Raw genomic sequence first — 16,507 nt, forward strand, 5'->3', positions numbered from 1 at the left:
AAGACGACGTGCATGTTCTTGCATTTAAATGTTTTACATTCCCTGTTTAGTTTGTAATGTTTGTGACATTCTTTGAGAAGGCATAATGCATCCTTTTCATTCATTCTATTTGAGTAAGCAGATCTCTTAAGAGTCTTAAGATTTTATGTCTTGCAGAACCATCTACTGTCCTTTCAAAACCACTGACTGGCACTATAAAGAACTGCATCTGTCTCCTGTGGATGGTAAAGAATTGCATTTCCGCCTCTCTGATCAAATAATTGTCTTCCATATAACTTGGTAATATTTTGGTTTTTTGTTTTTTGTGTCTTCCTTTTTAAAGCACCAGCCCTGAAAACGCCTGTGCCCCTTCCTAAAGAGCTGATGTTTCTTGTGCAGGAACCATCGGCTTCTACACAAACAAAGAAAAGTGTTTCAGCCACAGGTGTGTTTTTAATGTCAAGTTTATGGATACACTGAATTATCGTTTTAAAAACATGCATTTATAATCTATCACCTCTTTTACAATGCGTCTCTTCAGCAGAGAGCAGTATCTCTCGAGCGTGCAGGACACTTTCTTTTGAGGAATTTAACAAAGGTAAGAATGTTTTGCACTACATATATATGCGTTGAATCATTTCTGTTTGAATTGTGAATTATTTTTTTTAATATTAATTTTATACACTTCAGAAACCTCATCCCATAGCGTCCCACACAAAGCTGAGGCATCGCATGGTAAGTTTGTATTTATTTGTTTGTTTTGTTTTACTTTGTTTAGAACAGCTTTAATTATTGTTTTTGTGCTTTCAGAACCATGTTCCTCTGCTCCTGCTTCTTCAGTGTGCAGCCCACCACCTTTGCGACAGACAGCGCAAAGTAAGAGAGTATTTTGTGGATAGAATTACCATATTTAATATCGGTGGCTATACTTTATTCGTTTCTTCTAATTTTCAATCACACCCAGGCACACAACTCTTCCTAGAGCTCCTGCTCCACAGCTTCCTGGATACGATCATGACATACATCAGTGGAAGTGTTCTCATCAACAGAGATCTGGATGAAGACCGAGCTGGAATCCATGGTCTGTGGCAGGCTCTCCTCCTGTGAGCAACCCCATGAAGACCGTGTCACTGTGGGTTTACCTCCTCAGCCTGAGCTGATAGACACAGTCTCTGATCTGCCTAAGTCTTTTCATTTACAGAGAGCAGGGTATGGAGAAGGAGATGACATGGAAAGAGTTTCAGAAGTCTCAATTTTACAACATGGAAAGACAGAGATGGGTTTCAGAAAAAAGTAAATGAGAAATTTCCCCATGTCATTATATTTTGCTTGTGTTTGTTCTGCCTGTTAAAGTGTGAGAAAACAATAAAAACTACTAAGAAACACTGATTTATCTTGTACTTTGTTTTTTATATTTATAAATATATAAATAAATAGCAAATATATTCAACCTGACGTAAATATATTTGAATTATAAATGTAATAACTATTACATTTCATTGTACAATTGTTTCTTACCTTTGTATTGTAATTAGTTTAGATACAAATACTCTTCATAAATGTATGCACATTTGGTGCCATTTACCTTATTATTTTACCTATGTTTAATAAGTTAAGTCATTACATTTATCATTAAGTAAATTTTACAAAAAAATCCTATAACATATATAAGGATAATAACATATAGTGATGAAAACGATAACAAAAAAACTTTCTACACTGACATTAAGACTATTTTGTCAAAACATACAAATTTACATTGCAATTACCTGTTTATTGTTACGAAGTAATGTTAAATGTAAATAAACATTTAGTGTTGATAAATAAAACGTTCATTTTATTAATGTATTCTATATGCTTATCAACATTTTCATTAAACACAACTTCATTTAAATCATTTTAATTCTAATGCATTGTCATTATTTCTACATTTTAAAAGCTTGCTTAAATGTCATAAATAACGCACAAATTACTGTAAAACAATGTTTCAGAGTTGCTTACAGTAGGATTCGAACCACGTCCAAGCGAACATAAAAAAAGATGTGAAAAACTCTGATTGGCTGTGACATCATTTGCAGGGGCTGAAATGCTTCAATCTTATTGGCTGCATTGTATTACAGCTATTCGCAACGGCCCCCGCGTGGGGGAGGGGAGTAGTCGAGCTGATCTGAGGAGAGAAGAGAAGGCGCCATTTTGTCATCAGAAACGGATTCATTAAAGATAGTTTTTGGTAAGTAGAACGTAAAATTGAATATCCTTAATTGTGTTTTTGTATTACAATTATAAAAGGTTTAGATAGAACGTTTTGTCTTGTTTTGGAAGGTAACGTTAAATTTAATCAGAAATACGTTTTTAGCCACGAAAGTTTTCTGAGGGAAGATTCCCAAGTTCCCAACGGCTTTTTTTCATTTAACGTTAGGCCTAACGGCACGACGTGTTTTGAGTCGGTTTTATTGTGTCATCTTTACAAAACTGGCAACCAAGCATTAGATTTTAAAGCCTCCACACTACTTTCCATAGTAACGTTAGTTTAATTGATGTGATTGGCAAACACATTTACTTTTTTCCCATTCATCCAATTGTCCATTTCAGTAAAGACAATAAATAAACGTGTAATACATATATTTTGTTGACAATGTTGTATATAGTTGTACGTTTTTTTTGCTCCCGTTTCTAAATTTACCTTAACGTTATGTGCGTCCGCCTAATACTTGTAATGGTTTTATTGACCCCATGATTAGATCTCATGTTCTTTACATCTCATGTTAATTTCACATTTAAAATATTAGTTGTATTCGTGTAGCAGTATAACTCGAGTGAGTTGGTGTGATATAGCTCAGCATGGCTGTGAGCAGTTCAGAGGCACGAGGCCGCATTGTACTGCTGGGGGGAGGGGTCCTATTTTTTGTATGGATATAACGTTAGCGAGATAGGAAAGGGTAAAGTTAGCACAAATCGACGTCAGCTGGATGCACGTCACATTTCGTGCAACTTTGCTCTTTCTTGCAATGTAGGGTGAATTTGGGTAAACAATTGTTGTGGTGCAACCTGTTTTCAATTCTGTAGAAAACGTTTGATAATTACTGTGCGCACATGTTCCTGAGGCTGATCGCGATCGCTCACCCTCATCCAATACGACATATCTCTTCAGATTGGTTAATATTAGCGGTCACTCACTCCCTGTCATTAATCTGATCTCTATGATCCGTCTGTCCATAAGGTTTATCTCTGCATGTTTATGCATATTCTTACCTCTAGCGTTATCATATGTCTGTCTTTATGTACTCCACAGTCTTACATTAAAGGGGTCATATGGGCGAAACGTGTTTTTTGTGTCTTTGGTGTGTTATAAGTTCCCATGCATGTATTAGACACGTAAAATTGCTAAAATTAAAGTGTCGGAACAAAAGATGCATTCTATCTAAAAGCGAATGCACCCAGACCTGCCTGAAACGCCTCGTGTAACCACACCCCACAGAATGTACGTCACTTCGTAACATGATTTGACTTAAGACCGCCCAAATCTAAACGCAAGTGAGGTGGGCGTACTTGTAAATCTCATTGTATCGTCACCGCCGCAGCCATGTCGCGGAGACGCTGTGTGTTTCGTTGCGAAAAAAAGACTCTTTGTTTGCCCTGCCAAAAGATGAGACAACTAAAAACAAATGGTTACATTTTATTTACAACACTGTTACAGAAAAGTACAATCCGAATGTTCAAGTTTGTGCAGCGCATTTCACCGACGATTGCTTCACGAACGTGGGAGAGAGATTAAGACCTGTAAGTATACATGGATTAAAGTTCTCCGTCGCTACGACGGATTTCCGTAATTGGCAGCGAGTCTACGACGGATTTCCGTCAATTGCAGGGTTCCAGCCTGTCCTTAATGTCTTAATTCACTTTTCATAATGTTGTTAACCCTTTGACGCTACAGTGATTAGAATCAGCGCTTTGGCTGGCCTGAGCCAGAGACAGACTCACGTCACATATCACAACTAGCAGTGCTTTCAACCACATAATGTTTAATTTAGCCTTCAGACATATACACGTGCCTACAAGCACAAAATACATTTAGAGATTGCATAATACACACTGATGTCTATGGAAGCGGCAATAACAATCTCCTCAAATGTAATTTGACGGATGTGTTTTATTCACATCAGACACAGTATCTGCAATGTAAGCAATTGTTAAGATCACTCAATTCTTCTACCAGGTCACAAGGCACTTACGTTTGTGCTTTTTAAGAGAAGTGGATGAATTCATGTATTGTAAATCCGACAGATCTCAGACCGCGGCAGAAACAAACATGGCGGCGCCCGTTTCTAGATCAACTAACGCTATCATTATAAACGTGTTTAAACAACAAAACACATTCACATGCACATATCTAACATTCCGATTGTCAGATNTAGGTTATTAACTAATAGCATTAAAAATAGACTTAATTAACATTAAGACTTACCGTGACCCTACATTAAAAATGTTAATTTTTAAAGCACCATACAAACACAGATGAAAACTAACACTATTTACTCTTTAAATATCTAAATATAAATGACCAAATGTGATCCTTATAAGCCTGACAAAACATTACCATTATCAGGCAATGCGGGGCGCATACACAAGTTTTTTCTGTCTTACCATTTTCTGAAGTCTGCATTCAGGTCTTAAGCAAATTACGAATCAGGTCAGAAGATTAGGGAAAGTGTAGAACTGGGACCACTTTTACTTTCAGGAGCAATTACAAGCACATTATCAATATCACAAACTGTATAAATCCCATGTGTGGCATCAGTGTTTTTTGTATGATTTATCGATACTTATTGACAGTTTTACAGTGTTGAATCATGGATTTTGCCATCTGATAAGTGTAACATGAGTTCAGTTATTGTAAGACAGTTCATAAGTACAGAATACTGCCCTGTTAAAAGGAAGGACTTAACACTACACTAGTGACAACATTAGAGGCAAACACTTCTGTACTCTGCTTAATGGAAAAATAGGCAGTAGATGTTTTTTAAATATTTTGGGGGTTTACCATTACATAGACATTGCTGGCCTATCATCTTTCAGGCAAGCCTAAACAAACAGTAAACTACACATCACTACAATTACAAGAGGCTTTAACAGTTTTATTAAATTGGGAAAAATCAAAATATGGAAAAGAGAATGACTGGGCAAATAATAAGCTTATGCAGAATCAAAACAGGGAAAATAAAGCACTCATTCACTCCCAACATCAGGGGAATTGTTGCAAGACAATTAAAACAATGCTTGTCAGGGATGGAGTGTGTCCATTTGAATTATTCTGAAGTTGGGGAAACATTTTTTAATTCACCCCATCTGTGTCTTTCCTGTAAAGCTGACACTTGGTCCTAACAGATGAACACCTGCAAAAATAATAGTAGATTAATAGCAGCAGCAGCAAAAACAGCAAGGGTTATTCCTTATCATATATATATATATATATATAGGAATTATATCATAATAGCATTACGATACAGGGGGACACTGTCACTGCATGTTACACATTTCATGACATAGTTAACAGTTTGTGAATTTTTTTGAGTAAAAAAGAAAAATTGTGCAAAAGCAATGCATCAGTCATTCAGCTGCTGTGGTTCTGCGGTGTGTCACATGATGCGCAGTGCCGCGTCGCCATGGAAATGTTAAAGTGATAGGCTACCTTCTTAACGGTCGCCTTGGAAAAGCTAGTCAAACATTGTAACTAGTCACTGTAGCTAGTCAAACACTGAAACGGGTGTCAGGTGTGGCAAAGCTTCAGGAATATGGTTTCACAGCCAAAAGGCAGAAAGAGTGAAAAGCACTCTTTTAAGCACTCCGTAATTGTTCTGCTCAAGGAAAAACATCACCTACATTTTGGATGGCCTGGGGGTGAGTAAATAAACAGGAAATTTGATATTTTGGGGTGAACTATCCCTTTAACCACTCCTCAAGCCCCAGGTGGCTTGCTTTGGCCCAAGGTATTCGGTGGAGATATATGAAGATATAAGAACACTACATACACTCCCACTCGAGCAATATTGCATGTATACAACAGTTCAACAGCACAAGTGTGTAGATAAATCAGAAAGAACATCAGAGTGTCTTAAAAACCCTCTGGTTTTTAAAGGAAATGGGGAACTACTTACTTCCGCCAGGAATCCAAGACCATTATAACAGTTAAACAACCTCCGCTACTCATTCCAAACCGTCACTTTTAAATTTGCGCTGTGCTGCTTCAGTGAAGTTATTAGTGAGAAATAACAAGGCAAGGAAATGTGTTTGAATGAAACTCGCTCGAGACTTGCAAAGCAATGACTTTGTCCCACATCTGTGATTAGGAATTATTACTTAAGCCTGTTTGCTGAGGATTTATTATTAACTGACCAATGCTTGTGCATGTTTGTTTTTTTGTTGTCTCTGACTAGACACTCGATGAAGATGATGTCGTAAAAGGGACGGATGTTGTACTCTTGAAAGTCTCGGAGGAAAATCCTGGAGACCTTCTGCCAAAGGAAATGATTGATGTGGCGATTGTTCTGGAGGAGCAGATTGTCCTTGATGATTTAAAGGATGTCTCCTCGGGCGTTGCTCATCTTATGGGTCTTCTCTATGTGCTAAATATCAGTTACCCAAAGGAGCTGAAATACACGTTTGAGGTTGTGCAAAAGTCATCATGAAGATTGGTGGGGACACTTGTTCTTCAAGAGTTCATGCGGTGCGGAAGAAACTGCTACTTAAGAATCAGTAAGAACTGTGATTTGCTTTTTCTTGTAATTGCCATGTAAATCCCATCTTCATCGAGTTTGTATGTGCATCGTATTCTTAATTTTACATACATATTTTCCATATTTTTACACTACAGCTGTAAATGCTCTTAACACGGTTTGTGTTTGTCAACTTGGTTTACTGTGGTTCACTGTACTTCACTGTACAGGTTGATTGACAGCTGTGTTAGCCAATTGGAAATGATCCAGGCTATCTTTACTAATGCTGTCGTGTTTGAAAATCTCTCATTGACCAACAGCGATCTTTAAGCGTTCCATATCTCCTTCCATCAGGCTCGAAACTGAGGAGGTACGTCAGTGTGAAACGCCCGCCGTGGCGATCATGGCACACATGTCTAGGGGGCGGGGTGGTTGCTATCCCATTTCGTGCTGTTGTTTGTCGATGCATGATTTAGTATAGCGACAACGTGCATTTAGGCCACGCAGACACCGGGGGGAAACAATCCAACCCGCTCCATTGAATTTCTATTGCGAGAAGCTGCTGCCTTGTCATTTCTGACATTTGCTCAAAGGTCATGTTGGTGTTTTGGACTTTAGTGATCCTGATGTGAAAACGTCTCGGTTACGTTTGTAACCTCGGTTCCCTGATGGAGGGAACGAGACGTTGTGTCGAACTGACAGATGGGGTTCGTCCTTGAGAACAATCACTTCCGACTTCTTAGAAAAGGCCAATGAAAATTGGCGAATGAAATTTGCATGCCGGACTCCGCCCCCGGATATCCGGGAATAAAAGGGAGACGGCGTGCCTCATTCATTCACCTTAGTTCTGAGGAGCCTGAGACCTCTCACGACTGCTGCAGTGGACAGCACGTGTTGTGGCAAGAGGACACAACGTCTCGTTCCCTCCATCAGGGAACCGAGGTTACAAACGTAACCGAGACGTTCCCTTTCTGTCGGTCTCTCGACGTTGTGTCGAACCGACAGATGGGGTTCCAATGGAAAACGCCATAACACTGTGCCCTGTCACAATCTCAACGAAGCGACGGTGACAGGCCTGGGCGTGTCAGCCGTGAACGCTACCGCGAAATTGTAACCTACCAGTGGGTAGGTAGGGGGTCCCAGAGCTTTCTTGAAAGGTGGGAAGGCCCCTACCTTCGGCCTCACAGGCGGCGGCCTTGTTTCTCTAACAGCGAGAAGCCGCCCGGAACCGTAAGGCCACTGGGTAAGCGCTACTTCCTTCAAGCGGGGGATGCGCTACAGGACCACTTCCTACCACAGGGAGGAGACTAGTGGAGATACCAACATGGTCTCACCGATGGGGGAGAACTCATGGGAAGAAAGTGCGGACTGAAGGAGTTAACCGCGAGGTGGAGGTCCACCTAAGGAGGTCATGGGTTACCAAGGTGGGAACCAGCATGAGGATACATCAGACGGAACCGCCCTGCTGGGGGGTTGCAACGTCTGGTAGCACTAGGTCCAGTTAGAGCTATGTTGCTAATAACTCAGGTGATACCCGGCCTAAGGGGCAGGGCTGCTCTGCCCAGCCCGCCCACAGGAGGTGCTTGCTAGTGATGGATGAGAGTGCCTGTTCTTCACCCAGTGGGGGAAGAAGGGAGGCTAGTAGTACGCTGACCCCCTAGGGTCAGATACTGTCATAGGCGTACACCCTACCGGTCGCCGGTCTTGCCTGATGCCCGCAAGACTCGCCGACCGGTTTTACGCGAAGGCTGTAGGACCTCGCGAAGGTGATGGGTGTAGCCCAACCCGCAGCTCTGCAGATGTCTGCCAGAGAGCGCCAGCCAGTGCCCACGAGGAGGCTGTACTCCGTGTGGAGAGAGCTCTCACCCAGTGGGCGAGGCGAACTAGGACAGGTACGCCATAGTGACGGCGTCCATGATCCAATGCGCCAAACTCTGTTTGAGACAGCCCTCCCAGCTGATCTCCAAAACAGACAAAGAGCTGCTCAGAGCTACTGCGGTCGTCGGTCCAAGCAGAGGCAGCAATGCGCGTACTGGACACAACACAGATGGGGTTGGTCTTCCTCCCCGGTGGGGCTGTGCTCCACCTGGTGTCTCGGGGGAGTAGGTGGGAACTTTGGGCACGTAGCCGGGCCGGGGTCTCAGGATAGCTGAGAATAACCGGGCCCGAGTTCTCGGCAATCTGTGGACACGGAGAATGCTGTAGGTCCGCTACCCTCTTGGCGTCCTCCCGAGAGCCGTCTTCATCGTGAAGTGAGAAACAGCGCATCTCCGAGGGGCTCCAGGACCGCATCAAGGTCTAAGCAGGGTGCGGAGCTGTGGGCGAGGTGGTAGCCTTCCCGCGCCCCTAGGAACCAAATGATCAGGTTGTGCTGTCCTAGAGACTACCAGCAACTGGGTCTGATGAGCGGCAACAGCGGCTACATACACGTTCAGTGTGGAAGGGGAGAGATTATTCTCGAGTCTCTGGAAGGACCGCACCACTTGATAAGCAACTCCGCGGGTCTTCTCATCGAGAAGAGCACCAGAATGAGAAGAGGCACCACTAGGCGAATTGTCACCTAGTGGCCATGGCCCTAGCCTGAGTGTTGGTCTTAACCGCCGCAGGGGTTAGGCCACTCAGGATCTCCTCGTCGCGTCCAGGGGCCAGACATGGAGGTTCCAGAGGTTGGCCCGTGATGCCATAATGTGCCCTTCCCCTGGGAAAGCAGGTCCTTCGTTCAGGGGAATCGGCCAGGGGGAGCTGTCTCAAGAGCATTAGCTCCGAGAACCAAAGTCCGGTTGGGCCAGTATGGCGCTAACTAGTACACTTGATGCTCCTCTTCCCTGACCTTGCACAGGGTCTGTGCAATGAGGCTTACTGGGGGAAGACGTACTTCCTGCTTGTCCCACGGCCAGCTGTGCGCTAGAGCCTCCGTGCCGTCGGCAGGGAGTACCTTTAGCGGCAATGGGTGGTGTCCAGGAGAGGCGAAGGGGTCTACCTGAGCCCGCCCTGACTGTCCCCAATGAGCTGGCTATGCGGGGGTGGAGTCGCCACTCTCCGCGAGGCGTCAACTGATGAGAGAGCACATCGGCTGTCTGGTTCAGGTCACCTGGGATATGTGTGGCCCTGCGGACTCCACAGGAGGAGGCGTCGGGCGAGTCGTGTTAGCTGCCATAAGCGAACGCCACTCCTGGCGGTTAAACGCTAGGCAGTTGTGCAGTCCGACTGGACCAGCACGTGCTTGTTCGCACGAGAGGTAGTAACCCCTTCAGTGCGGGTAGCACATCCAACAACTCTAGGCAATTGATATGCCTGCGCAGGCGGGGGCCCGTCCATCGCCCTGCACTGCGATGCCCGTTGCACACGGCACCCCAACCCTGCAGGGAGGCGTCTGTCGACCTGACTCGACTCGCCTGCCCGAGAGGGACCCCCGTCCGTAGAAAAGGTCATTGAAGACCAAGGGGTTAGGGTGCGTCGGCAGAAAAGCGTAATCACCATTCGCCTGCTGCCGGTGTGCCACGCCTCCAGGGAACTCAGACTCTGTAGCCAGTGTTGGAGCGGTCCATGTGCATCAACCTGAGGGGTATCACCACCGTCGAGGATGCCATGTACCCAGGAGCCTCCTCCCGCTGACTGCTTGAAATATTCCATGGCATTTCAACACTGACTGAGCGCAGTGGCGCTGTAATGGAGGATTCAGTTCCATACCAAAAAAGAGTATGCTCTGCACAGAGGAGAGCCTGCTCCTTTTTCGGTTGACCCGGGTCCCTCGATCTAGGTGCCGAAGCACTAGGTCCTGTGTGTACATAACAGATCTCACGAGTGTGTCAAATGAGCCAGTCTCGAGATAGTTTAGTACCCGCACACCTCTCTCCCTGAGGGGAGTGAGGGCGGCTTCCACGATCTTCGTGAAGACTCGTGGGGACAGGGACAGACCGAAGGGGAGGACTCTGTACTAATATGCCGACCCTCGAAAGCGAACCGTAGGAACGGGCGATGAACGAGGGGAAGAGACATGAGAGTAAGCGTCCTTCAGGTCGATTGCCATGAATCCATCTTGACATCTGACAGATGCCAGGATGCGCTTCCGCGTGAGCATCCTGAATGGCAGCTTGAGTAGGTGCCTGTTCAGGGTACGCAGATCTAGCGACCCCCGCTCTTTTAGGGACGATGAAGTACGGGCTGTAAACCCTTGAACATCTCGGCTAGAGGGACGAGCACGATCGCTTCCTCACAGAGGGGTGGCGACCTCGGCCCGAAGCACGGACATCCTAGCCTCAGCTGAGGTAAGAGGATGCCCCGAAACTTGGGCGGGCGTCCGGGGAGTTGGATCGCGTAGCCGAGACGGACCGTATCCCGTAGTCACCGTGACGGTTTGGGAAGCTCTTGTCAGGCTCCCAGGGACCGACAGGGAGGCTAGGGGTACGTTCTGCTTCATCGACCTCCCGGGGGTGGTTCGATGGCTGGCAGTAGGATCCCTCGCCTGGGGGGGACCCCCGGGGAGGAGATCGGCTCTGCAGTTTTCCTGTCTGGCGAAGATGTAGCACAACGCACCATCGAATGAGAGTGCTTAGGCTAATGATTATCCCTGACATTGGGTCTTGCCGCAACGTCAAGTTGCCGAACACCGTCGTGTAGAGGGTGAGAGCGGCTGTGATAATACCCAGACGATGATGTGGCCAACCCGTTGAGGTGCTACGGTGTGTCTCATGTCCGGGGTCTGGAACGGTAGATGAGAGGTCGAGTCGGGTACTACTGTTCTGCTGAACGTCACTGAGTTCGCGCGAATCATCTCGTGTACGTGCAGGAGCTGTCAAAAGGCATGGGGCTACTTGTGCAGGAGGTCGAAGCCAGAGAGGAGAACTTTAGATAAGCGCTCGGTCGGTCTTACCCTCTGGAGCTCTCTCCGCGCATTGGCCTGCAGGAAGGCCATAGCATGGAGAGAGGGGACAGCTTGCCCGCAGCAGAGTAAGCTCTCGACACCTCAGATGCCGAAAAGCCTACGTGCTTTGGCGGGAGTCTAGGTCGAGCCCCGGGGGACATCGACGTATCCTCTAGCTGCCCCACCATCGAGGGAAGAAAGGGTGATGGAACTAGTTGACGTGTACGCGCCGAAGGGGGCGTTCCAGGTCGTACTAGGTTCCTCATGCACTTCCGGGGGAACACGGCACTGGGGCGAGTGCGGCTTGGAGCCGCTCTCAAGCCCGATGTACCGTGTATCCAGCCGCGAGGTTGGGAGAGGCAGTCGGTGCACCGCAACCCAATGCCGGCGGCCCGGGAAAGCATGGCTGACATTTCGACTCCGCTTCTTCCTGATCTCGACCCCCCGAGGGAGGGAGCTTCAAGGAATCGTCGGAGTCTGATGCCAGTAAGTCACCCTCCGATGCTGCAACAGACATCTCATCATCACGTACCGTGTCCGATACGTGATTGAGGAATAAGACGGCGGACCGTCTTATGGGGAACGGTCAGACGAGCAAGCGAGGTGCGAACGGTCCGCGAGCCAGTGGCTGACGGATTAGCGCTCACAGTAATCCTCATATCACCCTCGCTGCTCGCCGTAGCGGGCGGCAGGGCCGTAGTCCTGCCGTCACGGAACGGGAAGCAGACAAGGTGGTGGCTGAGTCCCCGTGGGAACACAGCCACCCGTGACGCAACGTCTGAATCGTCAGCCGCCCGCAGTGGGGCAGGACGTATCCACAACTCTGCCCCAGCGTACTGGAAGCAGACATCGTGTCCGTCCCCCTCCTCGATGAGTGTGTTGCACCCAAGAGAACAGCGGGACATGCCACGCTGGAGAAATTTGCTCTTTTAGAGAAAAAAACTCAACACTTCTGGAACCGCCGAGACGCCCAGGGGAAGTCGCTGCAGGAAGGGACAGTCCGCTGCACCACGTCGTAGAGCCGGCAGTCTTGTAGCGAAGTCTGTTGATCAGAGCGAAGGCTCCGAAGAACAAAAGGTGAATGAATGAGGCACGCCGTCTCCCTTTTATACCCGGTATCCGGGGGCGGAGTCCGGCATGCAAATTTCATTCGCCAATTTTCATTGGCCTTTTCTAAGAAGTCGGAAGATTGGTTCTCAGGACGAACCCCATCTGTCGGTTCGACACAACGTCGAGAGACGACAGAAAGGGAACTGTATACAAACTGAGGTGTCACATTACATTTTTTTTAACTTTTTAAAAAAAATTCTGTGGCACTTATATGAACTTCGAGTATTGATTGAAAAATACAAATATTTTTCTGTTACTTTTAATCGTTTCTCAGTTTTATTGTTAAAGAAATGCAATATAACATACAAAACTGTGTCTTTAGATGTGTATAAAAACCTTACGTAATGAAAAGTTATGTTTTTATTACCTTAGAATAAACCAGTTGTATCTACATAGGGAGCGGGCCTATCTACATGGAATTTGTTATGTTGCGCAGCCATGTTTTGTACAGTAAGCTCTAACGGACAAACAGCTCTACAGAGCGCTTTCGTATATGTTGGTCTTCGTGTGTTTTTTTAGACGCAGCTTGCGTCATCACTGAGTTGAAGACGCACAAAGTAGTAAGTCGTAGTACGGAGAGAAGGAGTAGTCGTCGTCTAGCTGAAGCAATTGATTGTTCTGTCTTAGACAGCTCATCCATTGCTGTCTGTACTGTAGTCAGTGTGAGTCCATGTCACACCTGACGAAAACAGGCATGCAGTAGTGGATAATCTCTCTTCTGTACTGCTCTGTAGAGTGACAGTTGAAACAAACCTTTGTGGCTCATAGATATGTAAGTAAATATCTAAGAAAAATGCTTATCGTCTTAATATACATACACAGTGGCTAAAAGGTCTACGCACACTTGTAAATTGCAGTTTTTGTCATGTAAAAATGAAATATAGATGAATAAATGTAAAATTGCAACCCATATATTTAAGTGAATAACAATAAGAATCATTTAAATGAAAAGTTAAAAATGTGCAATAACCAGGTTGCGTGAGTGTGCACACCATTTTATAACGGGGATTGTGGCAGTGTTCAAAATCAACCAATCGTATTCAGACTTAAGTTAAATATGAATTTGTATACACCCGCCATCGATTCAAGCCACCGATTAACCCTTAAAAACGTACAACTGTTCCCAAAGGATTTTTTCTGGCATCAATTTGGTAACGTCCCACGCTGAGAGCTTACAGCAGCCAATTCAGGACCTTATTGTTGAAAAATATAAATCGGGAGAGGGTTACGAACAAATTCCAGGACATTGAATATACCATGGAACAATGTAAAGAGAGTAATCAACAAAGTGAGCAATATAAGCCACAACAGTGACATTAGTATGACCAGGACATCCCACTAAAACTGGTAAGGGCGACTGCCAAGAGGCCTGCAGCAAAATGGCTACAATTTCTGGCAAGTACCGGTTGCTCCTTACATGGGACAACCACCTTCCCAATTCTTCATATGTCTGGGCTATGAGGGATGGCAACCTTTCATAGCCAAAACAAACATCAAGCCTGGCTAAAATGAGCAAGAAATACATGAAATCTCCCAAAACCTCACAATGTGGAATAATGTTATGATGCGAAATCAAACCTTTTGGCCATTACACCAAAATATGTGTTTGGTGCAAAATACACACAGCACATCACCAAAATGACACCATACCCTCAGCAAAGCATGGAGGTGGCAGCATCATGCTTTGGGGCTCATTTTCTTCAGCTGGAACCGAGGCTTTAATCAGGGTGGAATAGCTCCAAATACCAGTCAATTTTGGCCCAAAGCTTAAGGCTTCTGTTAAAACACTTAAGAAGAATTTCAGCTTTCAGCATGACAATGACCTGACCTCCAAATCAACAAAGGAATGGCTTTACCCAAACAAGATCAAGGTTTTTGAATGGCCCAGCCTGAGTTCAGATCTAAATCCCATTGAAAATCTGTGGCCTGAAGAGGGCTATGCACAGGTGACGCTCAAACCAATTAGTTAAAATGCATTTGCAAGGAAGAACGGCATCGCAAGTCAAGATGTGCAAAACCGATTGACTCTTACCCACAAAGACTGCATGCTGTGGTCAAATTTAGAGGTGCTTCAACTAAGTGTTAGTTTAGGGGTGTGTACCCTTATGCAACCTGGTTATTGTACATTTTTTGCTTTTCATTTTTACATTTTAAATGATTGTTATTGTTATTCACTTTGATATATAGTTTGCAATTTTACAATTAAGGTGGAACAGGTTCCGATATGATTCATCTTGATTTCATTTTTTACATTACAAAAACCTGCAATTTTATCAAGGGCGTGTAGACTTTTTAAAACCACTGTATTAGTGAAAAAAACAAAAGAATTGACTGAATTACTGCTTACTGGATCATTTCCATGGCAATTCTCACTGGCAGTAGGTTCACAGTGAATCCTTTCAACCGCAGGAGCTTGATTACTGTAAAATGCCTACAAGACACAGCAGTCTATACGTGATCAATCTGGGAGCAGGTCAGACCAAAATAAATATTTTTAGCAATTTAACGATTCATTTCCACGCACCCATTCCGGTTGCCAGCCCATCACAATTACATGTATGGGCAATTGAGCATCTCTAATTCAACAGGGCAATTATAGTTTTGTGATATGCCACCTTAGAAAACAGTTTTTGACATTGACAACTGAACAGTTGATAAGTTTTTTGTTCATGGAAGTGATGGAAACACCCACTTTCAATAGGTGTGGTGTTAGACTGGCTGATGCTTGTTTGGAAAGAAACTGAACTATGAATTTGGCCTGAAACTATGGGATGCTTCCAAGGTAAGATGTGGCAACATAAATGAATAAATGGCTCTTTAGTAGTTCAATGTCAATTCAGCTAAATAAACAAATCATTGGAACTCATTGAGTTCACATCCTGTTTAAATAAAGGCTTGGGTTTACCTGTTCTTAATGGCCGAGTACATTGGGCATTGTCCAGACTGAGGTCCTTTGTCCTTTGACATTGTCCTGTCCTCGGACTGAGATGAAGCCCCATTGTCCAGTAGGAACATTACCATTTCCCCATTTCCCACCTGACAGGCTGTATGGAGAGGGGTTTTTTTATCGTAGCCTCCAGAATTGACATCCATCTTCAAATGATTATCAAAAATGAAAAAGAAATGTCCAAATATAAATTTCACACTTTGCTGTGTTGGTTACGGCATATTTTTACATTAAAAATTGTAACAGTTAGTTAGATTACTTGTTCTAGGAGGACTTGAAGAGAGATGAAATCGTTGTTTTCCACAGCACCAGAAGCAATCGAGGGAAGGGTCTTTACAAGCAATTCTTTCTTCTCCTGAGAAATAGATGTTATAATAAAAAATAACTGACGACCAAAGTGCAGATCTAACTCTCAAAAATGTACTCACAAACTGTACTTAAAATGTGTAAAGCTGCTTCTAAATGTTTTTACATTTAATTGTACAGTGCAGTGGTTCTCAAACTGTGGTACTTGAAGAGACCCCCAGTGCAGATTAAGCTTCTTATGTATTTCTGAGCTTGAACCGCTGTTTAAAGCTGTTGTTATTGCTGTAAAGCGCTAATTCAACACGCGTCTGCATCTACTCGAGGTTAAATCAATGAAGCGCGCCATGTGATTTAGTTTTGACGCACCGCATTGACGAGCTGCTGCAGTAAAGTGTATGTCTGTTATATACAGCTGCTCTCTTGATGTTCAAGTATACGTATTGTAACGAGTGGTGTGAGGTGTGGCCCCTTTAAGAGCAATTTGCCTTCGCTTCCTTTTTACCTTTTGTGGATGTGCGCATGCGGCAGATTTACATGCGCTTCGACTGCACCCCGCATGCGGTGGGACTCTGATGCTCCATTTCCTTT

At 44.7% G+C, this 16,507-nt stretch overlaps 1 protein-coding gene and 1 long non-coding RNA gene across 2 annotated transcripts; one reads left to right on the top strand and one right to left on the bottom strand.

The window, feature by feature from the left end:
- Nucleotides 1–668: 668 nt before the first annotated feature.
- LOC130571906 (uncharacterized) lies at nt 669–1,024 on the top strand. Its single transcript, XR_008965135.1, has 3 exons — nt 669–714; nt 790–855; nt 944–1,024. It is a non-coding gene; the product is annotated as an uncharacterized LOC130571906 (long non-coding RNA).
- Nucleotides 1,025–13,339: 12,315 nt separating this feature from the next.
- On the bottom strand, nt 13,340–16,096 carry LOC130571829 (60 kDa lysophospholipase-like). Its single transcript, XM_057363074.1, has 4 exons — nt 15,873–16,096; nt 15,572–15,759; nt 15,014–15,097; nt 13,340–13,394 (listed from the first exon to the last, which is right to left on the bottom strand). Exons 2-4 carry the CDS (start codon nt 15,757–15,759, stop codon nt 13,340–13,342), a joined length of 327 nt encoding a protein of 108 aa, XP_057219057.1. The 5' UTR covers nt 15,873–16,096.
- Between the last annotated feature and the right edge of the window lie 411 nt (nt 16,097–16,507).

Source organism: Triplophysa rosa, linkage group LG21 (assembly GCF_024868665.1).
Source record: "Triplophysa rosa linkage group LG21, Trosa_1v2, whole genome shotgun sequence".
NCBI lineage: Eukaryota > Metazoa > Chordata > Actinopteri > Cypriniformes > Nemacheilidae > Triplophysa > Triplophysa rosa.

Coding starts and splice junctions, on each gene's coding strand:
- LOC130571829 (XM_057363074.1), bottom strand. CDS start 15,759: ATGGATGTCAATTCTGGAGGCTACGATAAAAAAACCCCTCTCCATACA. Junction 15,098..15,571: donor TACTCGGCCATTAAGAACAG/GTAAACCCAAGC, acceptor TGTGTCTTGTAG/GCATTTTACAGTAATCAAGC. Junction 13,395..15,013: donor ATTGCCATGGAAATGATCCA/GTAAGCAGTAAT, acceptor GTCACTCTACAG/AGCAGTACAGAAGAGAGATT.